At 51.6% G+C, this 21,992-nt stretch overlaps 1 protein-coding gene across 8 annotated transcripts in view; it reads right to left on the reverse strand.

Moving 5' to 3' along the window:
- Positions 1–21,992, reverse strand: part of MAP4 (microtubule associated protein 4) — a 145,785-nt gene that overhangs the window by 9,751 nt on the left and 114,042 nt on the right. For 4 of the 8 annotated variants that reach the window (XM_058831474.1, XM_058831471.1, XM_058831467.1 and 1 more), the window contains 7 exons: positions 13,770–13,870; positions 12,676–12,888; positions 11,025–11,202; positions 6,803–6,862; positions 6,042–6,358; positions 3,580–3,705; positions 1,919–2,011 (listed from right to left, as the gene is read on the reverse strand). In XM_058831474.1, the coding sequence (XP_058687457.1) occupies positions 1,919–2,011; positions 3,580–3,705; positions 6,042–6,358; positions 6,803–6,862; positions 11,025–11,202; positions 12,676–12,888; positions 13,770–13,870 (1,088 nt within the window). The remainder of the gene's footprint in view (positions 1–1,918; positions 2,012–3,579; positions 3,706–6,041; positions 6,359–6,802; positions 6,863–11,024; positions 11,203–12,675; positions 12,889–13,769; positions 13,871–21,992) is intronic. The other 4 variants (XM_058831475.1, XM_058831469.1, XM_058831472.1 and 1 more) reach the window with 3 other exon arrangements.

Genomic DNA, 21,992 nt, shown 5'->3' on the forward strand with positions numbered 1-21,992 from the left:
GCACAGACCAGAGGAGACCTTCCAGACAGCTCCAGCTGGGATCAAACACTGGGAATTCTACCAGAAGGAATCATCACAACTACTTGAACAAGAAAACACCTTGGAGGAGGTCGCTAAAATCACAGTGCTCCAAAGGGAGTGGGGAAGACACAAAAATGAATTAAAGAAAATGATTTTTTTTGGGAAGACAGACTGAGCAGTCACATCCACACTGCCTGTGCTGGAGGGCTGGGAATGCTTGCCTGGAGCTGCTCTGGGAGCATTTGGAACCTGGAAACGAGCTTTTGGCTTGGAAAATGCAGAATAAAGAGCTGCTTAAGTAGTTGAGCAAGGAGCAAAACTGCAGTGGTGAGAGGGGAGTGTGGGAGAGGAGAAGAGAAGAAGAAAGCAGGGACACAGCTGTCCCCAGGGCTGGAAGTGCCTGGCACTGCAGAGGGAAGGACAGGATGGTGATTCATGAGCAGAAGGACACTTCACTGACACAGTTAATTAGGCAAGGAAAGATTCCCCCACATTCCAGCCCCATTTCTGGTAGCCTGAAAGAACAGGAAAGGCACCTGTGAGGCTCCTGAAAGGCTGAACAATGTAAAGATGGCAAAATTGAAGTGGTTTATAAAATACAGCTCCTTGGAGTGCATGGACAGGGAAATGCTCCAGAAACTGTCACCAGGGTGGCCAAAGACACTTCTGCCACCGGCTGGGGGACAGGAGCAGGTGGAACAGGCAGCAGGAATAGAAACTGGGCTCAAAAACACCCTGAGGGCTCCCCACGGACAGCAGGACTCGACAGCAGCATTCCCAGATATCCTGTGTGAGCATTTCCATGGAAACACTCCTGTAGACACGGTGTAAATCATGGAAACAACAGGTGAGAAGCACAAATCCCAAACCCCCAGCAGGGATGTGGGAAGGCAGCCTGGGATCAGTGACTTCAGCATCTGTCTGTGGCCACCTTGGCAAGCAGCCTGGAGGGAATTCATTGTTAAGGACCCACATTTGGTTGCCACTTGTGAGGATTTGTGGAAAGATCAGTCATGAAGAGGTTCAGCCAGCTTTTCCCAGGAAAAGTGGCCCCAAGCTGGCTCCACAGGCAGGTCCTGAGCAGGGTTTGTGTCACTGCACCAGACTCTGACCAGACACCCTGGGCACCTCAGATGTGACAGCTGGACATCACTCCTCAGGAACCCAGGACATTTAGACACCTCTGCAAAAAACTTCCTTGGGTTCAAGTCCTCCAGTGTCTTTGAAACCACCCAAAGTTTGCATTCCTGAGCCCGTCCTGTGCCAGCAGCCCAGGTTTGTCAGGGCCTGCATGGTTAACCTGGGCTGCCTGGCAGGCACTTGGAGCATCCAACACCCCAAACCAAGCTGCAAACACCACCAGATTAACATTCTATTTTAATGAGCTCAGCCCTGCTGCCAGAGATACCAGCAGCCTTTAAATTTAGAAATTAATCGCAGCTCAAAGGTTAAATCCCCGAGCCTTTGCTTGCTCCAAAGTCCCTTTTATGAAACAAGAAGTGAATGAGTGTGGCTCCAGCTGGCCCTGTGAGCCAGGGGAGAGTAACAGACCCTGCCAGGCCATAATTCATCTGCTGTGGGAGATCCAGGTTCCAGGGGAGCTCAGGGAGTTGAGGAGGTGCTGAGGGAACTCCCAGCCCAGGCTCAGCCACGTCTGAGTTTGGCCATGGCCAGCCCAGAAAGCAGGAACAGCCCAGGTGTAGCTGTGCACTGAAACAAAACACACAGTTCAGCCTGGCAGCCCGAGAGAAAATGCAATAATCCTCCAGGCTGAGCTGTCTCCAGGAGCCCTGGGGATCTGCCACAGCCTCTGCCTCCAGCTCCTGAGGCTGGCACACCCAACACAGCAGCAGAGAAGGAGTTAGCAGACAGACAGCTTGCCCAGACCCATACTTACATTCCCACCTCCAGGGACATGCTTAATATTGTCCTTGGAACCACACTTGGACTGAACATGGCTGTAGTTCGCTTTTTTGGAGACTATCTGGACCTGGAACGTTACAGAACGGAAAACAACACAAGGGAAGAGGACTGGTTAGAGTTGTCATTCAGCAGGAGGCTGAGGGGTGCTGGAGCAGCAGGGAGCGTGTGGGACTCGCCCAGTGCCGGGGGAAGCCACCGAGAGAGGGACAGAGAGAGAAGTGGAGGACAGGAGCTGCACAGACAGTGTTAGTGCCAGGCTGGGAGCACCACGGGGAGCGGGATGGGACCGCCCTGGAGAGCTCCCTGGAGCAGGGAGAGGCAGCCCAGGGGATGGCATGGCACTCTCCATGCCCCAGGAAGCCTCCTGGGAGGTCTCCAGTGACAGCTGCCCCAGAGCAGGGAGAGCCAGCCCTCGGAGCCACCATTGCCAGCATGCTGGGAGCTGCTCCGTGCCCACACCTGGACTGGCTCCAGCCCTGGACAACGTCCCTCCAAACTCCTGGGCAGCAAAGCTGGGTCTGAGAAACATCCTTCTGTTGAAGGTGGGGCCTGTCCCACCCCTGAAGGTGTCCCACCTCTCTATTGAAGGTGGGACCCCTTCAGAGGAACAATGTCAGGTGAGTTTTAGGTTAATGGAATTGTTTCTCCTTCCCACTGACTCAGATTTAAGGTGTGAGAACGTGGCTGGCGGTGGCTCAGCAGTGCTGGACTTCATGATCTCCAAGGGCTTCTCCAGCCTCAATGATTCTGTGGTTTTTAAATACAGGAGGAGTGGCTGAGGTGAGCTCTACTCCCAGCAGTAGCTGGGTTAGACAGCAGTGTTTACACAGGGTTTACACAGGTTAGTAACAACACGGCTTAGCCTGCAGTTATTCACCCCAGCACGAGCGGCCCCAGCTGCATCCTGACTTCTGCAAGAGGAGGTTCCAAACCTGGAGCACAACAGGGATCACCCAATACTTGGGCAGCTCCCCAGAGCTCCTCAGCCAGGTCAGAAGGGCTGGATTCAGGATTCAGGGAGCAGCAGCTGTGGGAACACAACTGTGCCATGGAGGGTGGGGTGGTTCACTGACTCCCTAGAGCTCCAAATCCTCTTCATTCCTGACCATTCCTGCCTGATCCTACTGGAATTAAACTCTGGCACTCCCACCTCACGCCATCCACTTGTACTTTGGAGTAACCAAATGGTGATGGCCTAAGGCTTGGAGTTCCAGAGTTTTGGTACAACTAGGTTGGGAATATTGCAGGAAATATGTGAATTCCTTTGTATTCTGCAATCCTAAAAGAAGCAGCTGTGAGCTCAGCCTCTCTGCCTCGTTACAAACTGGCTGTGTGTGTGAAGAACTGGCTTTGAGGGAAACCCTCAGGCTCAGAGTTAAGGCTGTAAAAACCTGGAAGTGAAACAGGAGGACTCTGCTCTGGAGACCTTTCCAGCAGGGGGGGAGAAGGTCCCTCCCTCCCTGGAGGAGTTTCCCTGGGAACATCTCAGGGTGCCCGAGAGAGAACGGGAAGTGTCTGTGCAAGGAACAGTGCCACTGACAGGAGAGAGGAGGACAGCTGGAGAGGAGGGACAGTGACTCAAAATGGAAACGTTTTCCTTCATCTCCCCCAGAGAAAAGTCTGAAAGGAACTCACTTTCCCATTGGGCTGTTTGGGGACCCCCTCTTTTGCTGAGGCTGCTTTAGGAGCCACTTTAGTGCCCGTGCTGGGCTCAGACCTGGGCGCGGCGGCGGCTGGCTCTGGCCTTTTCTCTATTTTCCCCTGGATGGAGACAAAGGGATGGTTTCAACCAGCAAAAGCAGAAGTGTGGGCACTGGAACAGGGATAAACCTGCTGCAGCAGGTGACCCAGGAGAACTCCTTGCATGCTCTAATTCCCAGGCCAAGGATAATCCCACGCCCAGGACCGGTGACACCAAGGGCACAGCATCGCCCAGCCCTGGGGCCACACAGCAAGGATTCAGTTCTCTAAAAGCTCCTGGTGCTCTTCCTCGGGATCCACGTGACCCCAGGACACTGATCCTGCCAAAAAAATCCAACCAAATCCTTGGGGAGCCCAACAGCACCTCCTTCACGTGGAGGACCTGGTGCAGATTGGGGAGGCAGAGACACCCAGGGCTGCTCTGGGAGCTCTGCTGGACACACGCCCCGTGCTCCCAGCTCACATTCCCACCCAGCCACGCTGCACTCAGCCCCTGAGCTCAACAGCACATTTCATTTTTACCTACCAAAAGGCAGGTGCACCTAGAGAGTCCAGCTGAGCAGAAAATTGAAGGAAAATTTACAGGTTTTATAAAAATTCAGCAACCAGAGTTGATAATATCCATTGTTTTCACAGTTTAGATGCAGAAGTGCAGCAGAACCTGCATTTTTTTGGGGGGGGAACTCGGCATAAATCTTGTATTTCACTAATCTACAGACCAGTGAACAAAAAAAACCCCAACACTACAACATTCTCAGACTCTAAAAAAACAAGCTCCATGTTAATTAGACTACAAAAAGCACAATTTGCTTAACAAGGCAATTGTTAGGATTTAGTAACTCGATGAGAATATTTAGCAAATGAAGGGCAGTGCAATTCAATGCAAACTGAAGTCCCTTGAGCTGACAGGAGGAGGGCTGTGCTGCTGACTCTGAGGATAAATCCATGCTGTATCGATGCTGTCTGGGACACACAGCAGCCAGCCAGGAGTGCCCTTGACTTTCATGTGCCTGAGAGCAGATTAAGGCTCCCAGCATGGAATGTGCTCCTTTGGCAGCAGGTTAAGAGCTCTGGCCTGGGTTATGCAGCAGAGAGAAGAGGGAAGAGTTGAGGGAACCACAAGCTCTGGCTGCTCAGCGCTCAGCAGGGGCTGCAGGCTTGTCCTGACACCCTGACACCCTTCTCCTTCCCGTGGGAGGGATGTGCTGAGGGTGGAAGTGCCATCCAAGAGCATCAGCAGGCAGTGAAAGCCCCAGGTTTTATCTCTGGTGATGGTTTTGTAGCACTACCCTCTCCCTGTGCCCACCACGGGCGCTCCCAAGGGACTCATTCTGTGTCAGCTTCGGGCCTGATGACCTGGGTATGGGAAAGGTGCTGTGGTCCTTGCTCCCAAATCAGGATTTCCCTCAGCCTAGCACACTATTCCACCTTCTGTCCCACTCAGCAGCCTCAGCTCGACTCAAAGGCAGGGGTTGGAACACTGACAAGGTGTTTCTGAGGCAGGCCCAGGGACAGGAGAGCAGCAGCAGAGCTCTGGATCCCTGCAGGAGTTCCAGGAGCAGGGGCTGGCTCAGGGGGATCCCAAGCAGGAACTGGGTGAGGGCTCTGGATTTCTGCAGGAATTCCAGGAGCTGGGAATCCCAAGCAGGAACCCAGTGAGGAGCTCTGGATCCCTGCAGGAATTCCAGGAGCTGGGAATCCCAAGCAGGAACTGGGTGAGGGCTCTGGATCCCTGCAGGAGTTCCAGGAGCAGGGGATCCCAAGCAGGAACTGGGTGAGGGCTCTGGATCCCTGCAGGAGTTCCAGGAGCTGGGAATCCCAAGCAGGAACTGGGTGAGGGCTCTGGATTTCTGCAGGAATTCCAGGAGCTGGGGGTAACTCAGGGGGATCCCAAGCAGGAACTGGGTGAGGGTTCTGGATCCCTGCAGGAATTCCAGGAGCTGGGAATCCCAAGCAGGAACTGGGTGAGGGCTCTGGATTTCTGCAGGAATTCCAGGAGCTGGGAATCCCAAGCAGGAACCCAGCGAGCAGCTCTGGATTTCTGCAGGAATTCCAGGAGCTAGGAATCCCAAGCAGGAACCCAGTGAGGAGCTCTGGATCCCTGCAGGAATTCCATGAGCAGGGGATCCCAAGCAGGAACCCAGTGAGGAGCTCTGGATCCCTGCAGGAATTCCATGAGCAGGGGATCCCAAGCAGGAACCCAGTGAGGAGCTCTGGATCCCTGCAGGAATTCCATGAGCAGGGGATCCCAAGCAGGAACCCAGCGAGGAGCTCTGGATCCCTGCAGGAGTTCCAGGAGCAGGGGATCCCAAGCAGGAACCCAGCGAGGAGCTGTGTGGAGTGAGCAGTGAGGGCCCGGCCCAGCGGAGCCCAGCGCGGCGCAGGCCGGGGCTCACCTTCCCTCCCCCGGGCTGGTGTTTGATGTTGTCCGTGGAGCCGATCTTGGAGCGGACGTTCTTCAGATCGGGGGCTGAGGCGCTGCTGGCCGGCCGAGCCGCTTTGGGGGCGCTGACCTTGACCGAGGCCTTGGCCGTGGTTTTCTTGGCGTCCGCCGACACCGTGGAGGCCGCGGCGGCTTTGGGGGCGGCGCTTTTGGGCTTGGGGCGCCCGCTGGCAGCGCCGGGAGCGCTGGAGGCCGTGGTGGAAGGAGTGGTGGCGCTGCTCTTGGTGGCACCGGCGCTGCCGGGAGCGCTCTTGGGGCGGCTGGAATCTGCTGGGGGATCAGGGAATGAGGGAGGAAAGGGGGGAAACGGGGATCAGGGCCTGGGACACGAACTGCCTCAGACACACCCTGCCCCATCCCAGCCCTGCCATGGCAGCCACACCTTCCACTGGGACACTCCTGGAGATGTACAGGGACCCCCTGAGTGACCCCAGCCCCAAACAATGGGGGTTGGATTCAGACTGAGGGAACGGCCTCAGGCTGGGCCAGGGGAGGCTCAGCTGGAAATTGGGAATATTCCTTCCCCAAAAAGCCTCTCCAGGCCTGGCCCAGCTGCAAGGACAGGGTTCAGTCCCCACTGCTGGAAGGATTTAAATCCCTGTGGATGTGGCACTTGGGGACACGGTCAGGGGTGGCCTCAGCAGTGCTGGGGGTTGGTTTTCCAGGGTTTTCCCAGGAAGGATTTCCACGGTGAGATGGAAAGTGAGCAGTTACCTGAGGGAGACTTCGCTGGCGTTTTCTTGGCATCTGCCGGCTTCGCGTCCGTCTTGATCGCTGCCAACACAAACACAGCGGTCAGAGGAGGATCCCTGCAGCATTCCAGGCCTGGAATCAGCCCAGGGATTAACTGCTCTGTGTGAGCACCTGCCTGGGGAGCTCCTGCTGGCACCAAAACCCTCTCCTATTTTGCAGCCAAAGCACCAATTCATGTCAAAGGATCCTCGTTCGGTGACAGCGCACACCTGGGGATGGCTTGCATTTTGTTTCTCCTCACATTAACTTCCTGACTCTGACAGCACTCACTGGGAGTGTTTTAATCCTGCCTCACCTTCATTTCTTAAAAAAATAAACCCAACTGAGCACAAAAAACCAAACCCCAAAACATTTCCTTTCTTTAAAAAGTAACAAAATCAACCCCACGTTTGTCCTTGCCCAACCTTGCTCTCATTGCCAGACCAGTCCTACCCTGTGCCAATTTTCTTGCACAGGAGTTATTGCACATATTTTGGCTCCTATTTTAATTGTATAAACCCAAAAATCAATCCCTAAACTGAGCTGCCTTTGGGCAAAGCCCAACGATCATGACCTGATTACACTGCACAGAGGACACTCTGAACCAGGGATGATGCAGCCACGCTTCTCCAAGCAGGAGAAAACCAAACACCAAATTGATCAAGGTAAAAACCACGGACTGAAAAACAGAAATGGAACTCTATTTATTTATCAACTATCTTTGATCATGAAATTGTAGGGGTTTTATTATCAGTGATGGGCAAATTTGGGTAAAATCTGCTTCGTTTCAACAGCCAAAGGAAGGCAACGTTGAAAAGAAATAATAAATGGAAAAGACACAAGTTAGAAATGATGAAAACCCTCATTTTTCAGTATTTAATTTCCATTAAGTTTCAGATTTTTTTACTCCAGCAGCTGTCAGGGTCCTTTATAGAATATCAATACCAAAAAGACCAAGGGGAAGAGGCAGATAACTACAGGCCAAGTTTGGATCATTCCACCCTGACTTTGCTAAAAGCATTCAATTAAACACCCCAGATAAGATTCCAGCTAATGAGGTGAAACCCATTTGGATAATTTAATAAGGCCTAAAGGATGGATACATAATTAATAGCAAACACTTCAAACAAGGGGCTGGCAAACCAACCTAATTTCATTCCTTGAGACCACAGCTTTAATTGGGGAAGCTGCAGGGACAGAACAGACTTAGGGTTGTGTAAAAGGCAAAGGAATATTATGTTACATTAATATACAGAGAGATGTTATGTCTGCTGGTGCCAGTGGGGAGCCAAATCCTGAACACTTGTGTCTGTATGAACTTGAGGTGCTGAAAACCCAGACAAAACCCCTGGGACAATGTTCTGTGGTGACAGGCTTTGATCTGTGCCTGATCTGAAGGGCTGAGCGTGGTCTTGTACAAACATTAAAGTAATTTCCACAGGGAGAGGGACACAAAAACTAATGAAAAAATAGAATCAAAAATCAAAATATCAAGCCCCACATAACCCACGGCTCTCCTTTAGCAGAGAAAATGACTGACCTGAAAATACGTGAGGAATTGAAACTGTGAGTGTCAAACCTGGCCTTTACACACACATTTCATGTGAGACAATGACTGAAGCTTGGTGGCAGCTCAAGGCACAGCACCAGCAGCTGTCCTGAAAGAGCATCTTCAGCCACAGACACCACCCCAAATTTATTCTCTGGCTCAACACTGTCATGAGAAACTAAATCCATGGAATCACTGTGCTTGGAAAAGTCCCACATCCAGTGCAGCTGCTCCCCAGCACTGACCCTGTCCCCAGGTGCCACATCCACACGGCTCCGAAATCTCTCTGGGGATGGGGCTCCAGCACTGCCCTGCACAGCCATTCCAAGGCCTCATCACCCTTCCCATGAGGAATTTCCCCTGAAGGAATTCCCATGAGGAATATTCACCTGAGCCCTGCACAGCCATTCCATGGCCTCATCACCCTTCCCATGAGGAATTTCCCCAATTTCCACCCTGAGCCTCCCTGGCCCAGCCTGAGGCCGTTCCCTCTCCTCCTGTCCCTGTTCCTGGGAGCAGAGCCCGACCCCAAGGCTGTCCCCTCCTCTAAAGGAGCTGATCAGAGCTGTGACCCCAAGAGCTCCAGGTGTCCCCACACACATCTCACCCAAACCCAACCCAAACCCAACCAAACCAAACCAAACCAAACCCAACCAAACCAAACCAAACCAAACCAAACCAAACCAAACCCAACCAAACCAAACCAAACCAAACCAAACCCAACCAAACCAAACCAAACCAAACCAAACCAAACCCAACCAAACCAAACCAAACCCAACTAAACCAAACCAAACCAAACCAAACCAAACCAAACCAAACCCAACCAAACCAAACCAAACCCAACTAAACCAAACCAAACCAAACCAAACCAAACCAAACCAAAACCAACCCAACCAAACCCAACCCAACCCAACCCAACCAAACCAAACCAAACCCAACCAAACCAAACCAAACCAAACCAAACCAAACCAAACCCAACCAAACCAAACCAAACCAAACCAAACCAAACCAAACCAAACCAAACCAAATCAAACCAAACCCAACCCAACCAAATCAAACCAAACCCAACCCAACCAAACCAAACCAAACCAAACCCAACCAAACCCAACCAAACCAAACCAAACCCAACCAAACCAAACCAAACCAAACCAAACCCAACTAAACCAAACCCAACTAAACCAAACCAAACCCAACTCAACCAAACCAAACCCAACCAAACCAAACTAAGCCAAACCAAGTCAAGTCAAACCAAACCAAACTAAGCCAAACCAAACCCTAAGCATTTGGCTCACTGTGGTTCCCTTGAGGCCCCAGGGCACCATCTGCCCTCTGTCCCACCCCAGCTTCCACCTCACCCAGAACAAGACCCCCTGCCCTTCCCATTCCTGCCCCTGTGCATTTCCAGACCCAGCCAGGGCGGCTCAGCCTCCCCATGGAGTCCCTCCAGCTGACCTCATCCTCCCTCACCCCCTGGGCCCTGCCAGGGTCCCACGAGGCTCCTCCTCTGCACATCCTGCCTCTTGGAACAACCTCCCTGAGCTCTGCATCGCTGCCTCCGTCTCTTTTCAGCAGCAAACGCTCCTTTGTTCGTGGCTCCGTTTGGGCAGGAGGAACGAGCCCAGCTCATTAGAACAGATCCTGCTCCAGTTTGCCTCCAAGACCACACAAAATGAGTTTTAGCAGGATGGCCACGGGATCAGACAGGATACGTGGCACTTGGAATGTGCAACACCTTCTCTACACTTGATTAATTAGATTTTACCCCAGAGCATAAAGTCTGGGATGTCCATGGGGCTGAATCCATCCCAACACAGCCAAAATATGACAATTCTTTTGGGAAAGCTGGGATGTGAATCCATGCTCTGGGATTCAAAGCACTCTGTGTCATTTTACACATTTATTGATGACTTTTGTCACTGAGGCCCAGTCATTTGAAATGACTTGAGAAGAAGTAACTATAATTTTATCTGATGTTAAATCTCTTGAGCTCCATTAAAAGGAGTGAGAGCAGTCTGAGTTTATCTAAAACACTGCTCAGCTTTCCTGTTTAACTCATGGGAACTTCCCTCTTTAGCAGCAAGGGACAGTTTTTGGATGAAGCTGATGCGATTTCAGCTCCAAATTCTTCCTGCTCTACAAACCCTCCACTTCTGCTCAACTCTTTTTGGATTTCACACACCAGGCATTTCAAGTCCTCCTCCCAAGATTTGCTTTCCTAAGCTTTTATTTAATATTTATTCTGTTCCTATGGCAAAATACAGAGGGGATAGAATGCCCACTCTTAAATCAAGTGTGTCCAATAATTGAATTAACCCTGGATCACACAGAGCTGATCCAGGTTGGCCCTGAAGGGAGTTTGGAAGAGGAAGCCCTGGAGAGAAAAACGTTTGAGCTACTGTCAGAATCCAGACAACGATGGAGCAGCTTTTGAGCACACTGCCCTGGGCAGCCTTTTCCATGAAGAAATCTGGAATATCCCTCCTGCCAGGGAGCTGTGGAGAGCACCTGGAGCTGCTGAAGGACAAATTCCCAGGGGAAAAGGAGGGAAAAGGAGGGAAAAGGAGGGAAAAGGAGGGAAAAGGAGGGAAAAGGAGGGAGAAGGAGGGAAAAGGAGGGAAAAGGAGGGAAAAGGAGGGAAAAGGAGGGAGCACTCACACGTCGGCCTCTTGGGAGGAGTCGCCGCCGTGGTTTTGGCAGCGGCCGCTGCCGTCACCGGCGACGGTGCCGTGGTCCGGGGAGCAGCAGAGGAGCTCCTGGAAGGAGTTTTAGGAGTGGTGGAGGATGGAGGCTTGGAGAGGGAAGTTCTCTTCTCTGCGGGCTTCGCATCCGCGACCTGAAACGGAGCAGGAGGCGTCAGAACGGCCGGGATGTCACCAGTGAAGCGCCGCGCTCAGCGGGAACGGGAGGGGCCAAAACAGGCTGAAATGAACAGAAATCGCTGCTGGAATTCTTAAACACTTAATTAAGCCTGGCACTGCTGAAATTATAATGCAATTAAAATATAATGAAGACGTGCAGAAGTGAGTGATGGTGTGGAGGAGGACACGGAGCACAGACCCCGCCGAGGAGCAGGTCCCACCCAGGGCTGGCTCAGCTTTGATGTGTGGAGCTGGGAAGGAGGTTTTGATTTCTGGATAAAATGGAACCATCAGAACACCAGCAATGCTCCTGAGCAAGATTCCCATCCCCCAGGAGCAGGAAGGCTCCCTAAGCTGGAATTTGTTAAAACACTGGGGACAGGAAAATTGGGTGGCTGTGGCTCATCCCTCACTTGGAAAACTCTTTCCTGCTGGCCCTGGTCAGGCACTTGTTTGTCAACTGCCTGAAGTATGAAAATACTGAATTAATGCAAGGGAATAAATATTATTTTATCAAAAAGGGATTCGGAATGATACAAAAACTTGAACCAAACCAAAGTCAGCAGCTCAGAGAAAAGTGCACATTTACACTGGGGCTTTCATTTTGCCTTCTGTTATTTTTAGTTAGGTCTAAAAGACACTCAAATGCAGTAATTTGAGCTTAATTCAGCAGCAGTGGTGGTGCTCAGCCACCAGTGAAAGCTTCTGAAATAGGTTTTGATGTTCCCTTTTAAAGTTGAAGTCCTCTGCTCTGTAAGATGACAACACAGGGCACATTCAAGGGACACCTCCCATTCCTAACACACGGGGATTCCCCGCTTGTCTGGACGTGCAACACCGTCCATGAACCCTCTCTTTTGGGGAATTCCAAATCCCCAACGTTTTCTGAGTGTTGTCAGTCCTCTCTGTGCAGTTCTGCAGTGACCAGACATCATAAAATGACCAGAGGTGGGAAATGTGGAGCGCTCACATGGATTTGTTTTTCTTCACTGTTCATATCAAAGGTCTCCAATCAGGATTCCCATGTTCTTGTCTGGATTTAGGAGCTGTATACAGAAGGAATTCCTGGATGGGAGGGTGGGGAGGGTCTGGGATGGAATTCCCATGAAATCATGGATCCCTGGCAGTGTCCCAGGCCAGGCTGGGACAGTGGGAGGTGTCCCTGGCCATGGCAGGGCTGGAATGAGATGGGATTGAAGTTCCATTCCAGCCCAACCCAGCCTGGGATCCCTGACTCACAGCAGCTCAGCAGGACAATCTCAGCACCACACTCAGCTTCCATTCTCCCCTGTGGTGACACAATTCAGTGCCAGGGACACGATGCCATCCCCGGGAAGCTGCTCCCAACACACCAAATCCCATTTTTGATCAGAGCACAGGAGCACAGGAGCACAGGAATGTCCCTGCCAGCGAGCCCTGGCTGCTCCCCAGAGCCAGGCACTCCTTACCTTTGGTTTAGTCTCTTTTGGAGTTAAGGTGGAGGGACGGGTGCTGCTGGTGCCGGGGCGTTTGGAACTGCTGCCTGGAGTAGGACCTGCAGTTGGGCTCGTGGGCTTTTTGTTTGTGCCCGGGGTGGCCGAGCTCGGCCGCTTGGGGCTGGTGGTGGCCGAGGGCTTGGCCTTCGCTGCTGCCGGCTTTGGAGCGGAGCTGGATGCAGCAGGCTTTAGGGTTGGGCCAAAAAGCAAAATCCAGGATAAAACCAAAGAAATACAACAAAAAATAGCGCATTGTAAACCAAAACATTGAGCTGCAACAACAGAAAAGTGATATTTTTAAAGGAAACAAATCATAAGAATAGCAATTAATAATAATAATAATAATAATAATAATAATAGCAGTAATAGCAATAATAGCAATAATAATAAATAATAATAAATAATAATAATAATAATTAAAAAAAGCAGCTTTCTGTTTTCTGAGTGCAACAAAGACCAAAAAGCAGCAGCCCCCAGTGCTGGGGGGGTTCTGCCATTCAATTCCAAACCAACAGGATTATTTCAGCAGCATGGAAAGCACCAGAAGGAATGGCTGGTAAAGCTGGATTAGCAATTGGGTGCTCCTGACATGCAGAGCTCTGTGCAATCCCCAGGCTGTGGATTTCCAATTCGGGGCCCGTGGGGATTGCGCTCCCAATCCTCAGCGGATCAGCTCCATGGGCAGAGGGCAGAGAGCCCCCCCAGCAGCACTGGGGACACTCAGGGGGACTCTGCTGAGTGCTGCAAGCTCCTGAGAGCAGAGCTGCCAAGCCAGAGGGGCCTGGGCAGGACCCTGCAAGCACAGGGAACAGCTCACAGAGCACAGGTGTTACTACACCTTTACTACGTGTTTACTACCGCTGCAATCAGCAGCAGCAGCCAGGGAAGTCACTTCAACACTTGTGTCCGAGTTTGGCACGGGCTCTGTTGGTGGATGGCTTAGGATGGGTTTGCTGCAGGGGAAGGGCAGCTCAGAGAACAGAACTGGGGCTGGCACAGCTGAGGAAGCAGAAGAGGAGGCAGGTGGAACCCATGGAGATGATGTTCCAACAGGGAACAGCTCCTACCTTGGTCTTCTTCTCGGGGCTGGGAGGGAGCTCCTTGTTGGGAGGAGCTGTGATGTCGTTCCCACTCACGGCCTCGGCTGCTTTGGGCTCCTCTGGTTTGGCTGGGGGAACCAAGGGAGATTTGTAAGTTTATGATTTTTTATTTGTTTTTAAAGATGTATTTTTTTAGTTTCTTGTTATTCAACACAGCAGCAGCAGGAGACAGACCAGCACAGGTTGGTGTTAGTGGAAAATTTCCTAAACCTCAGAATACCTGCAGGAAGAAAGATTTTCCCTGCAACAGGACAGGTCCATCCAGATGCTGTTAGATTCCAATTTCTCCTGTTATCCCAGTGGGAAAAGCCAGCCAGCAGGTGAAGAAAACCCATGGTTTAATTTACATAGCAAACCTTCTCATCTTTCAAGTTGTTACAATAAATTGTTGGAATGCTAATGGTGAAGTTCTGACCTCTTCCAGGTTTGACACTTTTCCTGGAGTGGGTTCTGTTCCCAACTATCCCTGTTGTTACAGCTGCTCCTGCTCAACCTTTCTCCTGCCCACATCCACAGCTGGAGCCTCAGGGAGCAGGGAGGATTCCCAGCAGCTGAAGGAAAGGTCCCAGCTCCCAGCCCTGGATCCAACAGCTCAGGAGGGACCTGGAGCGGAGAAGCTCCAGGGAGAGCTCAGAGCCCCTTGCAGGGCCTGAAGGGGCTCCAGGAGAGCTGGAGAGGGACTGGGGACAAGGGATGGAGGGACAGGACACAGGGAATGGCTCCCACTGCTTGGATGGGATATTGGGAAGGAATTCCTGGCTGGGATGGAATTCCCAGAGCAGCTGTGGCTGCCCCTGGATCCCTGGAATTGCCCAAGGCCAGGCTGGATGGAGCTGGGACAGTGGAGGTGTCCCTGCCATGGCAGGGCTGGGATGGGATGGTCCTTAATGCCTCTTTCCATCCAAACTATTCCAAGATTCCCAGGAGAGCAGGATCATGGAGATCCCATCACACTGTGTTACAGCACCAAGCTCAGGTTCAGCTGCAGGAAGTGCCAGTTTTCCCTGTGATTTCCCAGTGATTTCCCAGTGATTTCCCAGTGATTTCCCATCCTGGCCATTGTCACCTGAGCTGTGACACCGGGTGGGGACAGTGAACACAGCCAGGCTGTCCCCAGGGCCAGGAGAGCAGCATCTCCTCCTTGTGTCCTCTGAAAATACAGAACCAAAGCAGTGTCCAACCACAGCAGCACCAGCACCGCCCTCCAGCCCAACAAAACCTTCCCTTAGGAGCAGTTTTCTCCCCAAATCCCCAAAGTCCCGCAGCAGCAGGGAACAAACAAGAAGCAGCTTCCCCAGAAACCTCTGCCAGCCCCTCCTTGGCCACGGTGGAGCTGCACACACTGCCCTGAGCTCCCTTCCCTGCAGCTCCTGGAGCGCTGGAATTTCAGGCAGGATCCTGTGCCAACAGCCCAGCACCAATTCCTGCATCTCCCCTGTCATCTGGGGATTCAAATCCAGCCTGATCCGTGTTGGACCTTGCTTTTTATAACCCTGCAACAGATTGTGACAAGCCCAGGGTAACAATTCCAGCAGTAAACAGCCTGTTCTCACATCTTTTGGAAATCACTGCTCCTATTCCTCCTTTTCCTGCTTGTCAGACTTGACAGCAGCGTCTCAGAGGATGGCTCGGGAAAATAAAATCACCCTGTGCCTCCCTCCCACCGGAGTTTTGGGTTGTTGTTTTTATGTTCTGACTCCAGGCTAAGTTCAGGAGAAACATTTTTTCCCCCCTGAATTGGTTTAACCCCTTCCAGCCCATCTGGCTTTCCAGCTTTGCAGCGTTGGGCTGAGCATCCTGGGCACACAAAGGAGGAAAACCAGCAAAATGTAGAGGTTGAGCACCTGTTTTAATGTAAAACTCTTGGGATTTGTGTCTGTTCACCTGGAAAACCCGTTTTTATTGCAGCTGATCTGTACTGGCTCCTCTCTACCTGATTCCTCCCCTGCATTTCAATAAACCTGAATCTTCATCTCACCTGTCAGTTCCACCCACAGCCCTGCCAGCAGTTCCCTCTCCTGACAAACACCCTCCTGCCCATTCCCTGCTCCAGGGAACGGCTTCATTTGGAATCCTACCAGTCACAAATATCCCCAGCATCAAGGTGGCTTCCCAGCTGCTGTCATTAATTGTCATTAATTATTTCAGCTAATTCAGCACCAACGTTAAACCTCTGCCATGAATTCCCAGGATCAGGGAGTGCTCCTCAAATCCCACAACATCCAAAGGTTCAGGATTTGAACTCCAGCAGTTTCCATGTTTCTGAACCAACGACAACATGAATTTCATGTTATTTCATGTTGCTTAATAGAAGGTGAATAAAAACCAGGACAGAACCCAGGAAATGGCTCCCACTGCCACAGGGCAGGGATGGATGGGACATTGGGAAGGAATTCCTGGCTGGGATGGAATTCCCAGAGCAGCTGGGGCTGCCCCTGGATCCCTGGAAGAGCCCAAGGCCAGGCTGGATGGGATTTGGAGCAGCCTGGGATGGTGGGAGGTGTCCCTGCCATGGCAGGGGTGGTTTAAGGTCCCTCCAACCCCCCCAAACCATTCCATTCCATTCCATTCCATTCCATTCCATTCCATTCCATTCCATTCCATTCCATTCCATTCCATGATATTATTACTATTATTATTATTTTTTTTTTTTAATTTTAATTTTAATTTTTAATTATTTTTAAATATTTATTCAGGGCAGCTGGGGTGAGAACTTCCCTTCTTGAGGGGCCATGATTCAAGCTCTGTCTCTGACATTCCAGAACACACAACCCTGCACCATCCCCCAGGGATTACAGAAGGACAGGTTTGGGGTTTAATCCTCATTTGTCCTGTGCTCATCAGGACATTTGCTCTCATTCATGGTTTAATTACGAGGCTGTTCTCAGAGCAGAGAACTGGGAACATTTCCTAGTTACAGGGAATATTAGGAAAAGCTGCCAAACCTTAATCAAATTTGTTCATTAGGCTGCAGGAATTATTTAAGAGACTTTTCAGTTTGCCTGCTCCCCCAAGCACAGCAAGAAGGCTCTGAAAGATCTTTGAAAGGCATTTTGTTAGAGCTGCTGTGCCCCGAGCCGGCTCCTCCGGCCCAGCTGAGTCAGCACCAACACGGAATCGCTCCCCAGGGAAAGGGGATTCAAGGAGACAGGGAAGGACATTTCCATCTGCCATCCTCCACTCATCCCTCCAAGGCACAGCTCTGCCATCAGGGATTTTCTCTGCCTGCTCCTCTCTGCGCTGCTTGGCGCGTCTGTGCTCATCTCCTCTCCTCACCGTGCCTATTTCTGACGGTGAAAATCACTTTTTTGGGATGTCCCAATGATTTCTGCACTGCAAGAAATGATTCCTGTCCCTGGTGAGGCCCTGGCACAGGTGCCCACAGCAGCTGGGGCTGCCCCTGGAGCCAGGCTGGGAGAGCTGGGAATGTTCCCCTGGAGAGGAGAAGCTCCAGGGAGAGCTCAGAGCCCCTTGCAGGGCCTGAAGGGGCTCCAGGAGAGCTGGAGAGGGACTGGGGACAAGGGATGGAGGGACAGGACACAGGGAATGGCTCCCAGTGCTTGGATGGGATATTGGGAAGGAATTCCTGGCTGGGATGGAATTCCCAGAGCAGCTGTGGCTGCCCCTGGATCCCTGGCAGTGCCCAAGGCCAGCCTGGATGGGGTTTGGAGCAGCCTGGGATGGTGGGATGGTGGTGGGATGGAGGTGGGATGGTGGGATGGAGGTGGGATGGAGGTGGGATGGAGGAGGGATGGTGGGATGGAGGGATGGTGGGATGGAGGTGGGATGGTGGGATGGAGGTGGGATGGTGGGATGGAGGTGGGATGGAGGTGGGATGGAGGTGGGATGGAGGTGGGATGGAGGTGGGATGGTGGGATGGAGGTGGGATGGTGGGATGGAGGAGGGATGGTGGGATGGTGGGATGGAGGTGGGATGGAGGTGGGATGGTGGGATGGAGGAGGGATGGTGGGATGGAGGTGGGATGGTGGGATGGTGGGATGGTGGGATGGAGGTGGGATGGTGGGATGGAGGTGGGATGGAGGTGGGATGGTGGGATGGAGGTGGGATGGTGGGATGGTGGGATGGTGGGATGGAGGTGGGATGGTGGGATGGAGGTGGGATGGAGGTGGGATGGTGGGATGGTGGGATGGTGGGATGGTGGGATGGAGGTGGGATGGTGGGATGGAGGTGGGATGGTGGGATGGAGGTGGGATGGTGGGATGGTGGGATGGTGGGATGGTGGGATGGTGGGATGGAGGTGGGATGGAGGTGGGATGGTGGGATGGAGGAGGGATGGTGGGATGGAGGTGGGATGGTGGGATGGAGGTGGGATGGTGGGATGGAGGTGGGATGGAGGTGGGATGGTGGGATGGAGGTGGGATGGTGGGATGGTGGGATGGTGGGATGGAGGTGGGATGGTGGGATGGAGGTGGGATGGTGGGATGGAGGTGGGATGGAGGTGGGATGGTGGGATGGAGGTGGGATGGTGGGATGGTGGGATGGTGGGATGGAGGTGGGATGGTGGGATGGAGGTGGGATGGAGGTGGGATGGTGGGATGGAGGTGGGATGGAGGAGGGATGGTGGGATGGTGGGATGGAGGAGGGATGGAGGTGGGATGGAGGAGGGATGGTGGGATGGTGGGATGGAGGTGGGATGGTGGGATGGAGGTGGGATGGAGGAGGGATGGTGGGATGGAGGAGGGATGGTGGGATGGAGGTGGGATGGAGGAGGGATGGTGGGATGGAGGAGGGATGGTGGGATGGAGGTGGGATGGAGGTGGGATGGTGGGATGGAGGTGGGATGGAGGGATGGAGGAGGGATGGTGGGATGGAGGTGGGATGGTGGGATGGAGGTGGGATGGAGGGATGGAGGGATGGAGGTGGGATGGAGGGATGGAGGTGGGATGGAGGGATGGAGGAGGGATGGTGGGATGGTGGGATGGAGGTGTCCCTGCCATGGCTGGGGTGGGAATTTAATGAGTTTTAAGGTCCCTCCCAAGCCAATCCATTCTGGATCTGTGTGACCTGGGCTGCAGGGCCACCCCTCAGGGGACACCGAGCTGTCACAGGCTGGAGGGAGCCCAAAGGGAGCCTCCAGCCATGGATCCATCCACACCTGGGAGGGAAACACCTGCAGCACCCTCTGCAGACAGGGGTGCCCACAGCTCCTCCCATGGCTTCCTGAAACCAATCCCTGATTAGGGGTACATAAATATATAAAATAGAAATATATTCAATATATTTAATATAGAAATATTTAATTTTATAAATTTAAATTTCAATTATAAATTTAATAATTAGTATAGAAATAGATTTAATATAGAAATAAACATATTAAATATATTTAATATATAAATATATGTATTTAATATATAAATATATTAAATATATATAAATAAATATTTAATATAGAAATATATTGAATATATATAAATATATATTTAATATAGAAATATATTGAATATATATAAATATATATATTTAATATATAAATATATTAAATATAAAAATAAATAAAAAAGTAAATAGAATAAATAAGTAAAAATAAATAAAAGTAAATAGAATTCCTAACCAGGAGAAAAAACCCATCCCACCCACTCCCCCAAATGAGGGGAGGTCATTTACCCCAATCCCCCACTCCAGCTACACCAGACTGCTCAGGGTGTGCTCAGTCTTACTCTGAGCATCTCCAGCCATGGAGATTCCACATCTGGGGGCTTCTCCTCCAATATCTGATCAAGCTCCTGGTAAAATAAATCAAAGCTCCAATCCCCCAGTTCCCAAACTGCTGGCAGAAGCTGTTTTACAGCTTTGCAGAAACCTCTCCCAAGTCACCCAGCACCGTTTGCTTTCAGCTGCTGCTGCTGCTATTTTTGTTTGCTGACCCATATTCTCATCCTGGAAAAACAGAACTGTCTCCTCCTGTTCACAACTTCCCTGTCATTGATGACTTTTCAGACATCAACCACAACCACCTCCCTTCTCCATGTTCCCTCTTCCAGCCTGGCTTGTCTGGTTTGGCCCCTGCCTGTGTGAGCTCCTCCACTTGTATGTTTGATTTATCACATCTCTCAGTCTGCAGAGCCTCTGATTGGGATTGTACTCAAAGGCAAGCACTGGAATCATGGAATCATGGAATCATGGAATCATGGAATCATGGAATCCCAGAATGGGTTGGGATGGAGAGATCCTAAAGATCATCCCAGCCCTGCCATGGCAGGGACATCTCCCACCATCCCAGGGTTCTCCAAGCCCTTCCAGCCTGGCCTTGGGCACTGCCAGGGATCCAGGACAGCCCCAGCTGCTCTGGGAATTCCATCCCAGTCCCTCCCCACCCTCCCCAGGGCCTGCCCACCTTCACCAGGAATTTTTTTCCATGTATCTTCACCTGGCTTTTCCCTCTTTCAAACATTAGGATTTATGAATTGACAGAGGTTTGGGGTTTTTTTTTTGTTCTCTCTTTCTGTATTCCTACAACTCCCCTTGCTGGGGAAAAGCCACACAAATCCTCCTAATGCCACCTCCACCCTACAAATCCAGAGTTCTGAGGTGATGCTGAGCTGAAGCCAGAAGGGAGCAAACACAAACCTTCGGCCTCCCAGAGCCCTTCACCTTCAGTTTTGAGTAACAGCTCTCAGGAAAGCTGCAACTGTGCGTGAAAAAACCCCAACAGGCACGAAATCTGAAAAGCTTTGCTGTTTCTGTTCCCTGCAGAAGTAAAATGAGGCAAGAGCACTTAGAGAAATGTACCCAGGAGGATCTTTTGAAAGTAAAGCCGTGTTCCTGCACTGTTTTAGAAATGACAGAATTGTGTCCAGCTATTCCTCAACCACGAACCAGCAGCTTAGGCAAGAGCAAGCACTCCAAAAATCCATCCTCCATGTCCAGAGGATCCTGGTAGATCCCATCTTGGGCTCCTCTCAAAAAGCCAGAAGGGTTTCTGTTTTCTGGCACCAAGGTGGGCAAAGGCTGGATCTGAATCCCATTCTGAGGCTCTGTCCAGGGAAAGGGAACGTTCCCAACCCTGCCAGAGCTCCCAGGGATGCTCAGGGGGGATTGTGCAGGGCCAGGGGTTGGGTCAATGACCCCTGAGGGTCTCAGGATATTCCACATTTTCCCACCATTCCTTTTCCCCTCTAATAAAGGAGCATCTCCAGGCTCTGTGAGGCTGGATGCCCTGAAAGCTGTCCCTGCCAGCTGTCCCTCTGCTCCCTGTGTCACCTGCCCTGCCACAGCTGCAGCCAACGTGAACCAGGCCAGGCTTCATCCCCAGATCCCCAACCAGGGATATTTAGCAGGCTAAGCTGAACTAAAACATCATTCAATGAAACAGCTCCATAATTCTCATTGGGATTAGAGTCATCAGCTGAAAATCCATTAAGAGAAATAGATTAAGCAATAAGGCAATGACCAGCCTTGTCTTTACTCTCCCTCTTGAACGTAAACAACCCCTGGAACAAAACCTGCATGGAGAGGCAGCAGCTCCTTCCTCATCCATCAGCAGCAGCTGCATCCCAAAAACCACCTTCAAACCAAGCCTTTTTGTCCAAGGGTCTTACAGAAAAGTATCTACAACTACAACGAAGCTTTGTTTGGGCAGGAATACAACCCTGAGCTGCTTCCTCCTCTCCAGAAAAGGTTAAATCAACATCTCCTGCTTGACCCAAATGCAGAGGGCTCAGCATTTTATTTGGCAACAAATGCAATCAGTCAATGTCTACACTTTCCCTCGTTATCAAGAGAATAAACCAGATGTCCTCTTCACCTGCACTTGTAAGGCTCCAGGATCGTTAAGACTCTATTTTTACCCCAGCAAGGGAAATCCTCAATCAGAATATCCTGAAGTGGCTTTCCCAACAGGGCATGAAGTGGGGCTGAGGAGCTGCTGCAACACCTCCCCAGCAGTGAGCACAGCAAAACCACCCCAGAGCTGCAGCTGCCCTGGGCAGGAGAGCCAGGGGCCAGCAGGGAACAAACAGGACCCAAATTCCTCATTCAGGCTGGCCCTGAAGCTGCTCTGAATGTTGGTGAAACCCCAGAGAATCTCCAGGTGGCCACCTGAGCTTGGGCAGTGCCAGGGCCAGGGGACACCCAGGGTATTTACAGGGAATTCAGAGATTCCCAGACTGGTTTGGGTTGGGAGGGACCTTGGAGCTCATCCAGAGCCACCCCAGCCATGGCAGGAACATC

Source organism: Poecile atricapillus, chromosome 2 (assembly GCF_030490865.1).
Source record: "Poecile atricapillus isolate bPoeAtr1 chromosome 2, bPoeAtr1.hap1, whole genome shotgun sequence".
Classification (NCBI taxonomy): Eukaryota; Metazoa; Chordata; class Aves; order Passeriformes; family Paridae; genus Poecile; species Poecile atricapillus.